Genomic DNA, 17,372 nt, shown 5'->3' with positions numbered 1-17,372 from the left:
GAGGCCAAGCAAAGCTGCTGATAGCAGTTGGAGAAGAGCCCATCATAGTGCAGGAGCCCAGGACTGAGCCTTCGTCTCCCTCACGCCCAGGGCTGCCTGTGGAAACCATAGACAAGCATGGAAAGACTGTCAGTGAAAAGAGCATCAAATTAGTAATCTGACAGAGGTGACGCATGTCTCGGTCTTATCTGGGGTGAAATCCTACATTTTCTAACCTGTAATCATGGCTTCTGCTTTTTTGCCTCATCCCCTTCCCTCTTGTTCTGACTCCACTACTCTTGTCGTGATTTCCAATGACCTCTATGTTGTCATATCTTGTCATCACTTCTTTTCTGACCTCTCAGAAGACTTCAGCCCAATTGACCACTTTTTCCTTCCTGAAGCACTTTCCTTGCATTTGTGTCCATGACGTGACTCTTCTCATTGCTTGCTTCCTTCCCTGTCTCTTCTTTCCTTGTCTTCTTTGCTGTCAACTCCTTTTCTATTTGGGTTCTAAATGTTGGCAGGTCTGAGGGCTCATTGCTGGACCACTTTCTTCTCTCTCTTAAATACTGTTTCTAGGTGACCTCATGTAGTCTGGCTTTAAACACTGATCCATATGCCAGTGACTCCCTCGTCTGTTTCTCCATATTGCCGTCTCAAAAATCCAGATTCCAGCTGCCTTCTTGATATCTCCCCTTGAGTGTTTAGTATTTTACCGTTTAATTTTCCTTCACCTTGATTTTATTTTTCATCTGTGGATTTTTTAAACTATGTTTATGTATTTATGTAAGTTGCCTTAATCCTTTTTGAAATTAGATAAGGTATAATTTAGTTAATTAATTTAATTAAACCCAGGCTTAAAAGACCCACAGGACTAATGTTGACCAGTTCTAGGCTGTTGGTGTTTATTTATGCTAGATACTTTCATGTTATAATCCTATTGTAGACAGCTCATCCTCTAAAAGTTAACATCTTATTTATTATAATTTTTGAATACAGTTGGAGCAGTGCCCAGAACAGATAAACAAAAAGCTGAAAATGTGTTTCAACCAGGTAAGTTTGTATTCAATGTAGTCATTTATATTCTAAATGATCCTGTAAGAAGGAGAAATAATGTACTTTTCCAAATGTTAGGTTTGGAAGGAAATCAAATTTGCATTCACTTATCAAGACTTAGATTAATGTGTGGCGTATCAGGTGTCATAAGGCAGTATCTTTTTGAATTGTAAAATGCAAATGTATCCCTTGCATAAAGCTTATGGAACACTTAGAGTAAGACTATATTATGAATAGGATACATGACATTCAGTCTTTAATAAGTACAGTCATAGACTCCTTGAGACACTGAACTAAACCAGAAATCATTTGTGGATTAAAGCCTCAAATTATTTCAGAAAATTTGATATCTCTCTTGTTTGTTTTTTAGTATCCTATCAAGTTTTTTTTTTAATTTTATGATTTTCCAATTATAAGGGTAATTATAAAAGTAATTAATGCTGACATAAGAAAGTGAAAGGAATTTTTACAAAATCATCCATAGTCCCAAGCCATCCCAAGATTACTACTATTAGTATTTTGCATCTAGGATGTTGAGTCTTGGAGGCCAGACTGAATAAGATAACTGTTTATTCAGGGTGAACAGTGTTAACATAGATGATGAGTAGAATCCTCTTACTGTTCAGGCAGGAAGCTTCAAAAAATCAAAGCAAGGTAAATAGTCATGAGACCCTAAGTTCCAGGTGGAACTGAGATGTTGCAGCAAAACATGGAAGATTTGGAATTACAACTTTGCTAACAGTGGAACTGCCTGCTCCTAAGGACTTCCTGAATGATTGGTAGCTTTCAGTTATAAAAAATTTTCAAATGTTTTCTTGAAATCCATGTAGGGACAAATGTATGTAACTTGCTTGAAGGTGTGTACTTTTAATAAATAAAAACACAAGAGGTGCACATTCACGGGTACTGGATTTTAGAACTTGAACAGTTTGGGGAGGACACAGTTCAACCCACTACAGTCACTTTACCTTACCGTGAGTACATCGGAGGTTTTCATAATTATGATTATATAATAATATCAAGATGATTCATGACAGCATTCGTGGTCCTGCATCATCTGAATCTGAACCCAAACACCATCTTTTATTCTTTCCTCCACCAAGTCATCTGCTGTACCCAAAATGGACCTCCCAGAGTTGCTCAAACCTGCCTACACTGGCCTGCCTTTTGCCTTGGTCCCTGCTGCCTCCAGAATTCTCCTTTGCCCCCCACCCCATCCACAATTGGCCTCTTGAAATCTTGCCCATCCTATCAAGAGTCTGATCAATGCTATATGAAGCCCTCCTCGTTCTCTCCATGTGGACTTAATCTCGACCTCTATGTTCTGAGAGAACTTTAAAGCATTTATTAAAATTTCTGCCTTATTACTGTATTGGTTTCTTTTTTTTTTTTTTTTGAATTTTTTTATCTTCATTTTATTGAGATATATTCACATACCACACAGTTATACAAAAGAAATCATACATTCGATTGTTCACAGTACCATTACATAGTTGTACATTCATCACCTAAATCAATCCCTGACACCTTCATTAGCACACACACAAAAATAACAAGAATAATAATTAAAGTGAAAAAGAACAATTGAAGTAAAAAAGAACACTGGGTACCTTTGTCTGTTTGTTTCCTTCCCCTATTTTTCTACTCATCCATCCATAAACTAGACAAAGTGGAGTGTGGTCCTTATGGCTTTCCCAATCCCATTGTCACCCCTCATAAGCTGCATTTTTATACAACTGTCTTCGAGATTCATGGGTTCTGGTTTGTAGTTTGATAGTTTCAGGTATCCACCACCAGCTACCCCAATTCTTTAGAACCTAAAAAGGGTTGTCTACAGTGTGCGTAAGAGTTCCCACCAGAGTGACCTCTCGGCTCCTTTTGGAATCTCTCTGCCACTGAAGCTTATTTCATTTCCTTTCACATCCCCCTTTTGGTCAAGAAGATGTTCTCCATCCCACGATGCCAGGTCTACATTCCTCCCTGGGAGTCATATTCCACGTTGCCAGGGAGATTCACTCCCCTGGGTGTCTGATCCCACATGGGGGGAGGGCAGTGATTTCACCTTTCAAGTTGGCTTAGCTAGAGAGAGAGGGCCACATCTGAGCAACAAAGAGGCATTTGGGAGGGGGCTCTTAGGCACAGTTATAGGGAGGCCTAGCCTCTCCTTTGCAGCAACCGTCTTCCCAAGGATAAAACCTATGGTAGAGGGCTCAACCCATCAAACCACCAGTTCCCTATGTCTGTGGTCATGTTAGCAACCATCGAGGTGGGGTAGACCGATACCCCTGCATTCTCCACAGGCTCCTCAAGGGGGCACTACATATTTTTTTCCTTGTTTTTCTTTCTTTTTTTTTTTTTTTTTTAACTTTCCTTTCTTTTTTAAATCAACTGTATGAAAAAAAAATGTAAAAAAAAAAAAAAAAACATACAATAAAAGAACATTTCAAAGAGACCATAACAAGGGAGTAAGAAATAGACAACTAACCTAAGATAACTGCTTAACTTCCAACCTGTTCCTACTTTACCCCAAGAAAGTTACCTAATATAGCAACATTTCTGTGAACTTGTTCCTACTATATCCATCAGATGTATTGGTTTCTTGTATTTTATTTTTTCCTCAACTAGATTATAGACTCCTTGGTTAGGAATCGTCTTTTATTGATTTTTTTATCCCAGCAGCATTCAGTTAGTATCTTTGAACGTCTCCTGATCTTAATATTTGTGCCTTGAATCACAGCTGATAGCTTTATTTTTTTTTTTTTAGGGTCCCCAATAATTTTTTTTTTTTAATTCAGTTTTATTGAAATATATTCACAAGCCATACAGTCATCCACGGTATACAATCAACTGTTCACAGTATGATCATATAGCTATGCGTTCATCACCACAATCCATTTCTGAACATTTTCCTTACATCAGAAAGAATCAGAATAAGAATAAAAAATAAAAGTGAAAAGAGAATACCCAAACCATCCCCCCATCCCACCCTATTTGTCATTTAGTTTTTACTCCCATTTTTCTACTGATTTTTTTCAATTTTTTAACTTTGTTTATCAAAAAATTAAAAACAAACAGGCAAACAACAACCAAAAAAACCCCACAACATTTCAAACAAAGCAATGGATTAAGGAAAACAAATAACCTAAAATAACTACTTTGCTTCCAATATGTTCCTACCATACCCCAAGAAAATTAATAAACCATGTCCAAACAGAGGAGTAAGAAAAACAAATAATCTAAAATAACTACATTGCTTCCAACATGTTCCTACCATACCCCAAGAAAATTAACACCCCTAAGAAAACAAAGGAATAAGAGAAAAAAAAACCTAAAATAACTCTATTGCTTCCAACATGATCTTACTATATCCAAGAAAGTTTACAAACCATAATCATTCCTGAGCATTCCCATAACATTGAGATTACCCTCCATAGTTTATCTGTTCTTATTAGATTATCATTCCCCCTCCACTAATTGGTATCTCTAGGTCCCCTACATTCTACAGTATAAAACATTGTACATTTTTCACAGAATTCACATTAGTGGTAACATACAATATCTCTCTTTTTGTGCCTGTCTTATTTTGCTCAGCATTATGTCTTTTTTTTTTTAATCTTCATTTTATTGAGATATATTCATATACCACGCAGTCATACAAAACAAATCGTACTTTCGATTGTTCACAGTACCATTACATAGCTGTACATTCATCACCCAAATCAATCCCTGACACCTTCATTAGCACACACACAAGAATAACAAGAATAATAATTAGAGTGAAAAGGAGCAATTGAAGTAAAAAAGAACACTGGGTACCTTTGTCTGTTTGTTTCCTTCCCCTATTTTTCTACTCATCCATCCATAAACTAGACAAAGTGGAGTGTGGTCCTTATGGCTTTCCCAATCCCCTTGTCACCCCTCATAAGCTACATTTTTATACAACCGTCCTCGAGATTCATGGGTCCTGGGCTGCAGTTTGACAGCTCCAGGTATCCACCACCAGCTACCCCAATTCTTTAGAACCTAAAAAGGGTTGTCTAAAGTGTGCGTAAGAGTGCCCACCAGAGTGACCTCTCGGCTCCTTTTGGAATCTCTCTGCCACTGAAGCTTATTTCATTTCCTTTCACATCCCCCTTTTGGTCAAGAAGATGTTCTCCGTCCCACGATGCCAGATCTACATTCCTCCCTGGGAGTCATATTCCACGTTGCCAGGGAGATTCACTCCCCTGGGTGTCTGATCCCACATGGGGGGAGGGCAGTGATTTCACCTTTCAAGTTGGCTTAGCTAGAGAGAGAGGGCCACATCTGAGCAACAAAGAGACATTCGGGAGGGGGCTCTTAGGCACAGTTATAGGGAGGCCTAGCCTCTCCTTTGCAGCAACCGTCTTCCCAAGGATAAAACCTATGGTAGAGGGCTCAACCCATCAAACCACCAGTTCCCTATGTCTGTGGTCATGTTAGCAACCATCGAGGTGGGGTAGACCAATACCCCTGCATTCTCCACAGGCTCCTCAAGGGGGCACTACATATTTTTTTCCTTGTTTTTCTTTCTTTTTTTTTTTTTTTAACTTTCCTTTCTTTTTTAAATCAACTGTATGAAAAAAAATGTAAAAAAAAAAAAAATACAATAAAAGAACATTTCAAAGAGACCATAACAAGGGAGTAAGAAAAAGACAACTAACCTAAGATAACTGCTTAACTTCCAACCTGTTCCTACTTTACCCCAAGAAAGTTACCTAATATAGCAACATTTCTGTGAACTTGTTCCTACTATATCCATCAGATGTATTGGTTTCTTGTATTTTATTTTTTCCTCAACTAGATTATAGACTCCTTGGTTAGGAATCGTCTTTTATTGATTTTTTTATCCCAGCAGCATTCAGTTAGTATCTTTGAACGTCTCCTGATCTTAATATTTGTGCCTTGAATCACAGCTGATAGCTTTAATAGACAAGACATTGAGGGTGATCTTAATGATATGGGAATGCTCAGGTGTGACTATTTTTCATTAATTTTCTTTTGGTATGGCAGGAATTAAATTATTTCAAGATAATTTGTTTTTCCCATTGCTTTGCTTTATTTTGTTTGGAAATGTTTTTTTTATTTGATAAATAATTAAAAAAAGAAAAAAACAACAAATTTGATGGCTTCTGCTCTTGCTCCTGCCCATTTAAAGACACACATGCACAATCCTGTTTGCATGGTACAAAATCTATAGATCTTATGGGGGCCTTCCTAACTTTCCATAAACTTGTTAGAATTCTGGCACTCCAAAGCATCTCATCTCTGACTTTTTAAATTCAAGACAGCAAATTAAAATCGCCATTGAATATACTTTCTTTCAAATACTAATTCAGTTCAGAATTAATGGAGCTTGGAAAGAATTCCATTTTGATCTGCCACAAATACCTCTATAAGAGTAGGTTTAACCAGCAGAACTAAGCCTCTCCTCTTGTTACAGTTCTCTCTTCACCTTAATTAAAGTGTTAATGCAAGTAGAAGTCCCCTTCCATTGAGCTGTAAAAGTTGTCAAAATTGCTACCTTTTAAAGAAACCTCTTGAAGATGTTAGCCTGAGAAGGACAGAAGGATGAATCAGGAAACTGGCAGGTAGTGTTTGAAGGAAATATATTTTGCTGGTTACCTAATGGTGAACTTTGAGAAATTAAATAAATATGACTTTATTGTAATGTGCTAGATAAATGGTTTTTTACAAAATTATTTTTAAATAATTATAGATTCACAGGAAGTTGCAAAAATAATAGAAATCTTAAGTACCCATCGCTCAAATTGTCTCAGTTCTTATATTTACATAATTATAGTACTATATAGAAAACTGAAATTGGAAAAGACACATGTAAAGGTCCGTAATTTTATCACATATGTATATTTGTGTAACTACCACTGAAATCAAAACACAGAACACTCTTCAACATAAAGATCTCCCTAATGCTACCCCTTTATAGTGACTATCACACCCTTGCCTCCACACACATAATACCTGGCAACCATGAATGTGTGTACTATCTCCATCATTATGTCATTTCAAGGTTGTTGTATAAATAATAATTGTATATCCTTTTCAGATTCATTTTTTTTCACTCAGCATAATGCCTTGAAATCCATCCAAGTATATAAATAGTGCTTTCCTTTTTATTGCTGATGGACAACACTATCTTTTTTTCCTTTCATTATTTGTGTTTTGGATATAAAGTCTAAGAAACCATTGCCTACCACAAGATCTTGAAGATGCTTCCCTGCATTGTCTTCTAGCAGTTTTATGGTCCTGGTTCTTATATCTAGGTCTTTGATCTATTTTGAGTTAATTTTTGTAAATGGTATGAGATAGAGGTCCTCTTTCATTCTTTGCATATGGATATCCAGTTCTCCCAGCACCATTTGTTGAAGAGACTATTCTGTTCCAGTGGGTGGACTTGAAAACCTTGTGAAATATTGATTGGCTACAGATGTGAGGGTCTGTTTCTAAACTCTCAATTCGATTCCATTGATCATTATATCTATCTTTATGCAAGTACCTTACGTTTTGACCACTGTAGCTTTGTAACATGCTTTAAAGTCAGGAAGTGTGAGTCCTCCAACTATGTTCTTCTTTTTCATGGTATCTGTGGCTATTTGGGGCTCTCTGCCATTCCAAATAGATACTATAATTGGCTTTTCCATTCTGCAAAGTCAGTTGTTGGAATTTTGATGAGGATTACGGTGAATCTGTAAATCAATTTGGGTAGAATTGACATGTTAATGATATTTAGTCTTCCAGTCCATGAATAAGGCATGGCTTTCCATTTATTTAGGACTTTTTTGCAATGTTTTGTAGTTTTCTATGTATAAAGAAGTTTACATCTTTGGTTGCATTTATTCCTAGATATTTGATTCTTCTGGTTGCTCTTGTGAATGGATTGTTTTTTCTTGATTTCTTCCTCAAATTGCTCATTACTAGTGTATAGAAACACTACAATTTTTTTGCATTGCTCTTGTATCCCACCACTTTGCTGAATCATTTATCAGCTCTAAGAGCTTTGTTGTACATTTCTTGGAACTCTCTTTATATAGGATCATGTCCTCTGAAAATAGTGAAAATTTTGCTTCTTCCTTTCCAAATTGGATGCCTTTTATTTCTTTTTCTTGTCTAACTGCTCTAGCTTGAACTTCCAGCACAGTGTTAAATGACAGTGGTGACTGTGGGCATTCACTGAAAGCTCCCGATCTTTCACAATTGAGTATGATGTTAGCTTGGGTTTTTCATATATGCCTTTTATCATGTTGAGGAAGTTTCCTTTTTTCCTATCAAGAAAAGATGCTGGATTTTTATCAAATGCCTTTTCTACATCAATGAAAATGATCATGTGGTTTTACCCCTCAATTCATTAATGTGATGTATTATATCAATTGATTTTCTTGTATTGAACCACCATTGCATAACTGGGATAAAATCCATTTGAACATGGTGTAAGATTCTTATATGCTATTTGATTTGATTTACAAGTGTTTTGTTGAGAAATTTTGCATCTATATTCATGAGAGAAATTGGTCTGTAATTTTGTTTTCTTGTAGTATCTTTATGTTCAATTTTTTGGAAGAGTTTTGATCAGGATTGGTATTAATTCTTCTTGGAATGATTGTTAGAATTCCCCTGTGAAGCCATCTGGTGTGGCCTTTTCTTTTTTGGGAGGTTTTTGATGACTTATTCGATCTTTTTACTTGTAGTTACTCTGCTGAGGTCTTCTATTTCTTCTGATGTCAGTGTAGGTAGTGTGCTTCTAGGAATTTGTCCATTTCCTCTAAGTTGTCTAATTTGTTGGGATATAGTTGTTCATAGTATCCTTTTATGATCCTTCTTATTTCTGTGGGGTCAGTAGTAATATCCCCCCTCTCATTTCTGATTTTATTTGCATCTTTTTTTCTTTGCAAGTCTAGCTAAGGGTTTGTCAACTTTATTGATCTCAAAGAACCAACTTTTAGTTTTCTTAATTCTCTCTATGATTTTTTTATTCTGAATTTCATTTATTTATGCTCTAATACTGATCTCAAAGAACCAACTTTTAGTTTTCTTAATTCTCTCTATGATTTTTTTATTCTGAATTTCATTTATTTCTGCTCTAATCTTTGAAATTTCTCTCTACTAGCTTTGGGATTAGTTTGCTGTTCTTTTTCTAGTTACTTCGGGTGTGCAGTTGGGTCATTGATTTTAGCCCTTTCTTCTTTTAATGTAGGTGTTTAGGGCTATAAATTTCTTTCCCAGCACTGCCTTCACTGCATCGCATAAGTTTTGATATGTTGTGTTCTCATTTTCATTCTTCCTGAGATATTACATGATTTCTCTTGCAATGTTTTCTTTGACCCACTGATTGTTATTGATTTTCAGCTTCATTCCATTATGGTCAGAAAAAAGTGCTTTGTATAATTTCAATCTTTTAAAATGTATTGAGACTTGGTTTTGGCCCAACATGTGGTCTATCCTGTAGAATGATCCATGGGCACTTGAGAAGAATGTATATCCTGCTGTTGTAGGGTGCAATGTTCTGTATATGTCTGTTAGTTCTAGTTTCTTTATCATGCTCTTCAAGTTCTGTATTTCCTTATTGACTCTCTGACTAGATGTTCTATCTACTGATGAAACTAGTGTATTGAAGTCTTCAACTATTATTGTAGAGATGTGTATTTCACCCTGCAGTTTTGCCATTGTTTGCCTGATGTATTTTGGGGCACTATGATTAGGTGCATAAATATTTATGATTGTTATTGTCTAGGCAGATTGACCCTTTTATTAATATATAGTGCCCTCATTTGTCTCTTTTAACAGCTTTGTATTTAAAGTCTACTTTGTCCAATATTAGTATAGCTACCACAGCTCTTTTTTGATTACTGTTTGCAGGGAATATATTTTTTCCAACATTTCACTTTGGGTATGTATCTTTGGGTCAAAGATGAGTCTCTTGTGGAGTCCGGGTTTTAGTGCTGTTTATTTTAATGGAGAATCTGTATTCTCTTCTAAACTCTCATGATATCTCTGCCTTGCTTTTGGGGCACAAAATGCTTTTTCCTATAAGATACCATAGTGCACACTTGCACAATACTGTAATTTATATGTCTTTTTATCACCTATAATGGAATTAAGTGCCTTGAATTTATGAAGTACTTAGTGAATGCTTATTAAACAGCACTGTATATGTGTAGAATTTTTTGTTTGTTTGAAGGATTTTACAGAAAGGAGAAAGTCATGAGGTCAATGCATGGGGCAGTTTCTGGAAAGGATCTGCTTATTTTAGTGAGTGTGCTGAGTTGTGGGTAGAGTGGGCACAAGAGAAATGAGGCTACCTTACAATTTTTCTAGGAGCTCAGTCACATTAGAACACAGAAACTTTCTAAAAATATAAACATTCAAATATTCATCCCAATGGATTTGCCCTGTATCTCTTCTCTCAGAAATCTCCTGACTCTATGTAAATGTTGATAGAAACAATTTGTGTCATTTGAGATTGAAGCTTGGGCTTTCCATTACCTCTTTCTAATATTGGTGTGTCCCAGGCACAGCATAAGTTCCTGGAAAAGAACTCTTGAATTAGCAAGAATTCATGCACCCAAGTGTCCATGCCCTTTACATCAGGATAAGGTAGCTGCAGGGGATGACAGGAACAGGGATCTTCTTTTCTGGTAGCTTCTGTGCGTTCCAGATGTTCAAGATAATAGTAGTATTATAGATATAGATGATATAGATATAGATATAGATGATATAGCTATAGATATAGATGATATAGATATAGATAAAGATATAGATATAGATATAATGCTACATCATGCCAGTAAAAACCCGAGTGGCTGGCCACCCTGCTTTATCCGTGCTGCCGGGTGCAGTGTGAGAGGGGCACGAACTTTGTGCTTTGACTAATTTGGTATCACTGGTGGGAGAATAAATTCAACCTCTGCTGGGTTCCTTCTTCATTCCAAAGTAAAGGTCTCTGATTCTTCCTTGGTGTGTCTCTCTTTTTCATATATTATAGCTATTGGAATATTGTACATTTGCACCGCTCTCTTCCCCTGCCATCAGATTGTAGTTTCCTTAAGAGTATCAACATGTCTTAAATTTATAACACCCATAGCACTTGCTCACAGATTTGTCACTTGGTATATCTAAGCTGAATTGGAAAAGGAAATTAACTTATTATATTAGGGGGGAAAAGTAATATTTTTTAAAAAATGGGCTGAAACTGCTTTTAAAAACATTCCCAGATCCAGAGTGTTTATATGGTCCAATATGAAAAGAGACTAAAAAGAAAAATGCAGTCCGTCACCTGTGATGCAAATAGAAGAGAAGTGGTTAGCAAAATTTATCTGGAACAATGTGAAAAAAAGAGAAAAATTATTGAAGATAAGCTGAAGAATCTCCGTGTAAAACTGGGACTATTGCTACAGAAACTTCAGCTGGTGAGTGATGATATTTTATTTACATAGTAAAAATATACTTTATAGAGAGGGCCCTTGGCTACTTTTTACTACTAACATCATCACTCACTGACCTTGGACAAGTCACTTAACCTAGCCCTTACTCTCCATGTGAGGATGTTGGAATCATAAAATAAGAGCTTTGGAAGTATATATAAGAGTTTTTTTTAAAACTTATTTTTTTAATCTTAAAAAAATCAGAATCTTTGTGCTGTTGGTATATGATCATCTTATGTATCTCCTCATTCGCATGTTTCAGCAGGAAATTTTGTAAATTTTTTTCAGCCAGTGAAATATTTAATTTAGTTTTGCACTAATTCATAAATATAGACCCTTTTACTCATAGAGGAGAAATTGGAGGGATCAGAAAAAGTCATGTAAGTATGGATTAGCATCTTGTTTCATTTGTTTATTTGTATGTTTTAATGCATAAAGTTTGGGGTTTTATGATAGATTGGCTAATGAGGAAAGGTATGTCTTCCACTTCAGCATATTGAAATGATGGATAAAATGTAATAAAAATGAAATATATATATATATATATATATATATATATATATATATATATATATATATAGCCAAGTTTATGAAGTCTTTGTGTAAAGGCTTCTTAAAAATTAATTAAGAATTGAAAGCCAGAACAGTGACTCTAGGAAATGTGTAGCATTTTGGGCTCAGAAATAGGCCCTGAGAGCTGGGTTAAGGTTTTACCCTCCTTGGAGGGAAAGCAGACATGGCCTTCGTGGGCCACAGGGGACAGGGACTGAGTCCCCTCCAGGAAGCCCTGACCCTGAGGATCACCTTGCCCAGGAAGGATGACGGGACAGACCACTAAGTGCGCTCTCTGCCATACATCAGAATAGTGTGTGCTAAGCCCATCCTGCCTGGGTTGAAGCCAGACTGCCTGGCTTCCAGTCCTGGCTGTGAACATTTCAAGGTGGAAGACTATAATGCCTTCAAAAAATATATAACATCTTTTGATTTATCTGGAATTTCTTTTGCATTAAGTACAAGACAAAACACAAAATATTTTTTGCTCAATTTAAAGATACAGCTAAAAGAGAAATTTTGTGTCTTTCCCCCCTTTGGTGTCTAGGCAATAATGGAAATGTTACATGTATTAAAGTAAATAAAGGATGATTAATGCTAAGTATTTTCATGATGTAATTTTATTTGTGCTTCTATCAACAACATCATTTCAGCCAATTCTAGTTTATTCATTGCTGTGAGAGTGAGATCTGAGTGGCATTCCTTTTGGTTCTCATGTCTGTAAAGATTGGCAGATGTTTTTAAGTAAAAAAGTTCTGGAATAGAGTCTGGCATATGGTAGAGTTTCAGTGAAGATTTTTGCACTAACAAGAAAAACAAGAAAGGCTAAAATTCTAGACATTAGAAACCAAATACCACTGATTATCAAGAATGACTATGAAAACAGTGGCTTTCGTAATAACAGGTCTATGTACGGCTAGGAATAGCATGAAATAATTTACTGCTCCTTCTACATAAAACCCCTGAGTTGTCCCACCATAGCTGGGGTAATTTCACTAATTTAATCTGCTCTATTCCCAGAGTTTGATAGGAAGATGAAGGGCTTCTATGAAACTCTTTACCTTGTATCAGAGAGGTACTCATACTCTAAGGGCACCTGCCCAAGCATATTTACTCTCATCCGCAGCCTGAGATTCCCATTTCCACTGTCTGCTTGCCTGAGCGACCGCAGTGGAACAGGCAGTGATGTGACATGTGGTGGATCAGCAGCAGATAGCGTGCAGTGAGCCCTGGAAGAAGCTGAGAGTGTAATCAACCTTAAGTCCTAGGAGGAAGTGTGGTCTGGCAGGCAGGGAGCAATAGCCAGAGCATTCGACTCTACCAAACAGACTGAGAGGCAATTAGTGTAAGGGAAATTCAGGCAACTGTCAACGTTGTGGAAACCTGAACAGGGCTCGAGTCACAAAGCTGAGACCCAGTACAGCTTCAGCCTTGGTAAAACTGACAAGGGCAAATCTAGGGCTGAGAGAACAGGCAGAAGCACCTTTAATGGAAACAGTTAAGAGATGGAGAGGCTAGGAATTGATGCTGAACACTTATTGGGAGCGATAATTAAGGTGGGATTGTTTCTGGGAGATCTTTCCTAAAATTCTTTACCTGTCACCTCAGTTGGAGAACTAGTTGGAGAGCTCTGGCTGGACCTGAGAAAGTGAGGTTTAGATCCGTAAATAAGGAACATATGTCCAGCTGTTGCATGGATCAAAAAGCCCAGGGCAAAACATGAATTACTGCAGAAGGCAGCTGGGGAGAAGAGGGAAGGGAAGGACTGAGAGGCAGGGAGAGATCAGGGCAGCAGGCCAGGGGTTGTGGAAGAAGATGCTGAAGTGGAAAGATCTGAACCACTTGTTATAAGCATAAAATGAAATTAAAGATGAAAATATTTTGAAAGGTTAAAAGCACTATTCAAATGCTAGGTGTGTTTTGTTGCTACATGAATCATAGGTAAGGCAGCCAAGATTACATGAGAAAGCCAAGCCCAGTAGCACCTTCCCCTGATAGGACTCTTGCTTCTCTTTTCCAGGGTGGTCCAGCAAGCGAACTGGAGCAGATTGACAGTTACTTAGAAGCTTTGCTTAAAGAAGATAATCTCCTTTTTCAGAATACTTTAAATAAAGTGACCACAGATATGGGACAGAATCTCCCTGTAGAAAAAAATAAAATTGTGTCTTGAAATTAAAAATCAGAAATGGAAAGAAAAATCAGAAAAGGTATTTCCTTTTAAAGAATTCTAATAAGAAAATTGGAAGATTCTTTTCAAAAAATATTTCCCTTTTTGTTGTTACTGCAAAGTTTGTCCCGTTTAACACTAAGAAAATTGTATTCTTTAGAAATGGAAAGTGATTTACAATGTGCATATTTCCCAATCCTATTCCCTAACTCTTCCTGTTCTTTCAGAAATTGTTTTTAGAGTTCTCTAGTTCTAGTAAGAAGAATGAAAATATTATTTAGATTTAAATTTTGTTTTTATTTAAAGGATTGTAAAAACTTGAAAATAGTGGTTTCCAAAATCAGTATACAAAAGGCTACAGAATGGCCTCCTCTTAAAACTTATGTTGATAAAGTAATACTTTGAAAGAAATCATGCCCTTATCTACCATAGACAATACTGAGTAAAGCAGAAAAATCCTAGAAAAACTTCTGAGATACAGGTTATGCAATAATTGTTATTGAGTTATGGTAAAAGAACAAATCTCCCAAGCAAAATATATATACATATATCTATATAAGGAGATGTGTCCTACTTGCTTTTTATTATTCCAATAACGTTATTTAATATTTCTAGTTTTAGGGTAAGATAATTTTCATATTGTCCTTTATAAGTGATTGTTTTGTTAAGAAATGTCTGCAAATTTGACAAAAACAATAAAACATGTTATATTTGTTTGTAGAATTGTATAATTTTATTTTTATGCACATGCACATAGCACAAAACTCAGAACCTGTAAAACAGAAGATGGTGAAAAGTAAGTCTTCAACCCCATCCTTGTCTTTAGCCATTTAATTACTCCCCACCAAGAGTTCCTGCATGCTTTTGCCCCAATTACTTGTAAATCCATCTGAAAATGACCAATGTATATAAAAACATATAAATCATATATAGATATAAATATAGATGTAATATCACCTGAAAGATACCATTACTTTTTATTAATTCAGTATACCTTGAAGATCACTACATTTCAGTATCAGTACATGTAGCAATCCCTCATTATTTTTAACTCCTTATTATTCCATTCCATGGAAATGCCAAAATCTATCTAACCAACCCCTTATCAATGGACATTTAGTTTTTTCCATCTTTTTGCATTTTAACACACACAACAGTGAATATTATTGTAAATATGATTATTTCACACATATGCAATGATATCTGTAGAATAAATATCAGATAAATTGGAGTCATAGGGTGTGTACATTTTATTATTAATAGATATTGCTTAATAGCACACCATAAAAGTTTTTTTGATATATACTCTCAGAGCAATATTAAACAATCAATAATAAATAAACAATATGTACTTGTTTCGCCACACCTTCACCTATCCAGTATATTATCAAACTTTCTTAACTTTCCTGATCAGATAGGTGAAAAGTGCCATATCCTTTTAGTTTTAATGTGCATTCCTTATATTATGAGTGAGGTTGAGCATCTTTTCATATGTTTACAATTGTTATGAATTTTTAAATTTTGCCTTGGCCCATTTTTCCATTTGGTCCTATTTTTCTTACTGATTTGTGGGAACTGTTTTCATCTTTGGGAAATTATCCCTTATATATGAAATGCCTTGCAAATATTTTCTCATAATTTTTCATTGTCCTATGTAGTTTTGAGCCAAATGGATTTTTTGTTTGTTTTATTTTGTTTCTTTTATGTCTGTTGGGTTTTGTAGTAATATTTACAGAGACATTTCCCATGCCAAATCTATAAGGCAAATTTTCCATGTTTCTTATAATGATTTTGATAATTATGTTGTTAAACTTTTAATCCATGTAGAATTTATTTTCATGTAAGGAGTAATTTAGGAATCCAACTGTGTGTATGAGTGTATTCCAAGATATCCATGGCATCGGCCCAGCACCATTAATTGAATAATCAACCTTTTCCCCCGCTGATCTGAATGCCACCTTTATTGTATGTTAAATTCCTATCTGTATTTGAGTTGAATTCTAAAAATCTCTATTTGGTTTCATTTATTGTTCCATCTTTTCTCATACCAGGGCATGTTGTTTAATAGTGCCAGTTAATAATTTCATCTTTCAGAATTTTCCTGTTTATCCTTGCATGTTTAATTCTTGTTCAAACTTAGAATTTTTCTAGTTACCACCACCACCCTCTCCCAATTTTTTTTTATAGTAGGTTGGGTCTGTGGTGATATTATAGATTAAGATAGAGAGAATTAACATTTTTTGATGTTGTTCTATCCAAGACCAAGATATGCCTTTCCAAATGTTCAAATCCCCATTTGTGTCCTTTAGTAACATTTTAAAGTTTTCTTCAAATACATCTTGTACATTTCTAGTTATATTTATTGTAATTAGTTAGATATATCCTTTGTTTTATCCATTATCTTAGGACTGGTTAACATTTAATGTAGCAAAACTCCTGATTTGGGGGTATCAACATTGCATCCAAAATAAGAATCCTCATACTATTTTATAGTTTTAAAGTTTCGTCTGCATCAGCAAGTAGTCATTATGCAGATTTTTTAAAAACCATAAATTTATATGAAGAAAGTTCCTGGATCTCATGTCCTTATATTCTTGATTTATCTGAGGTTTCCCTTCTACAGGGGATTTTCTTGCCCTCTTGAAGACTTCCATTATCTTCCTCTGCCACAATCTCCATTCTTCCTTAAGTCTAAAAAATGGTGATTAATAAATGTTAATGGTAATAAGGAGTCAATGCTTCTGAGCTAACATTTAGAAAGAGTCTTAAGAGAGACTTCCCAGGGAATATATTTTGAAGATTTTAACAACTATGCGTCATATTTCCTAATGGAATATTCTCCAAGGTCAAGTCTTCCCTATCTCATCTTCTTTCTTTCTTATTCTGCATAAGAAATTTCGACTCTAATGGTTTCAAGTAATACTTCCAAATAGATGAGCTCTAACTTTCCCCCCAGTTATGACCTTATTAAACATCTATCATTTAACTAATCGTGAAATAGAAATTGCCTATTGAAAATCTACATTGATGTGCCCCAAACAAAATTATCCTCACCCTAACCATCCCCACTTCCTGTCGAGGCAGTTTATTTAGGCACCAATGGTTTGTTAGGGAGCTTGAGGATTTAAACATATAATTATCCAGGACTAAGGAATAGG

At 35.6% G+C, this 17,372-nt stretch overlaps 2 protein-coding genes across 2 annotated transcripts in view; both read left to right on the top strand.

Annotated features, from left to right (window-relative positions):
* The window catches only part of MORC1 (MORC family CW-type zinc finger 1), a 192,173-nt gene extending 177,308 nt beyond the window's left edge, over positions 1-14,865 (top strand). The window contains 3 exon segments of the mRNA XM_037812224.1: positions 982-1,035; positions 11,286-11,480; positions 14,068-14,865. Of these exon segments, the coding sequence (XP_037668152.1) occupies positions 982-1,035; positions 11,286-11,480; positions 14,068-14,217 (399 nt within the window). The 3' untranslated portion in view covers positions 14,218-14,865.
* Positions 14,866-14,961: 96 nt separating this feature from the next.
* The window catches only part of GUCA1C (guanylate cyclase activator 1C), a 51,451-nt gene continuing 49,040 nt past the window's right edge, over positions 14,962-17,372 (top strand). Inside the window, 1 exon segment of the mRNA XM_037812187.1 lies at positions 14,962-15,010. Within this exon segment, the coding sequence (XP_037668115.1) occupies positions 14,962-15,010 (49 nt within the window).

Source organism: Choloepus didactylus, chromosome 1, assembly GCF_015220235.1.
Source record: "Choloepus didactylus isolate mChoDid1 chromosome 1, mChoDid1.pri, whole genome shotgun sequence".
Taxonomy (NCBI): domain Eukaryota; kingdom Metazoa; phylum Chordata; class Mammalia; order Pilosa; family Megalonychidae; genus Choloepus; species Choloepus didactylus.
The sequence above is the reverse complement of the archived record's forward strand: the minus strand, read 5'-3'. Positions and strand labels throughout refer to the sequence as shown.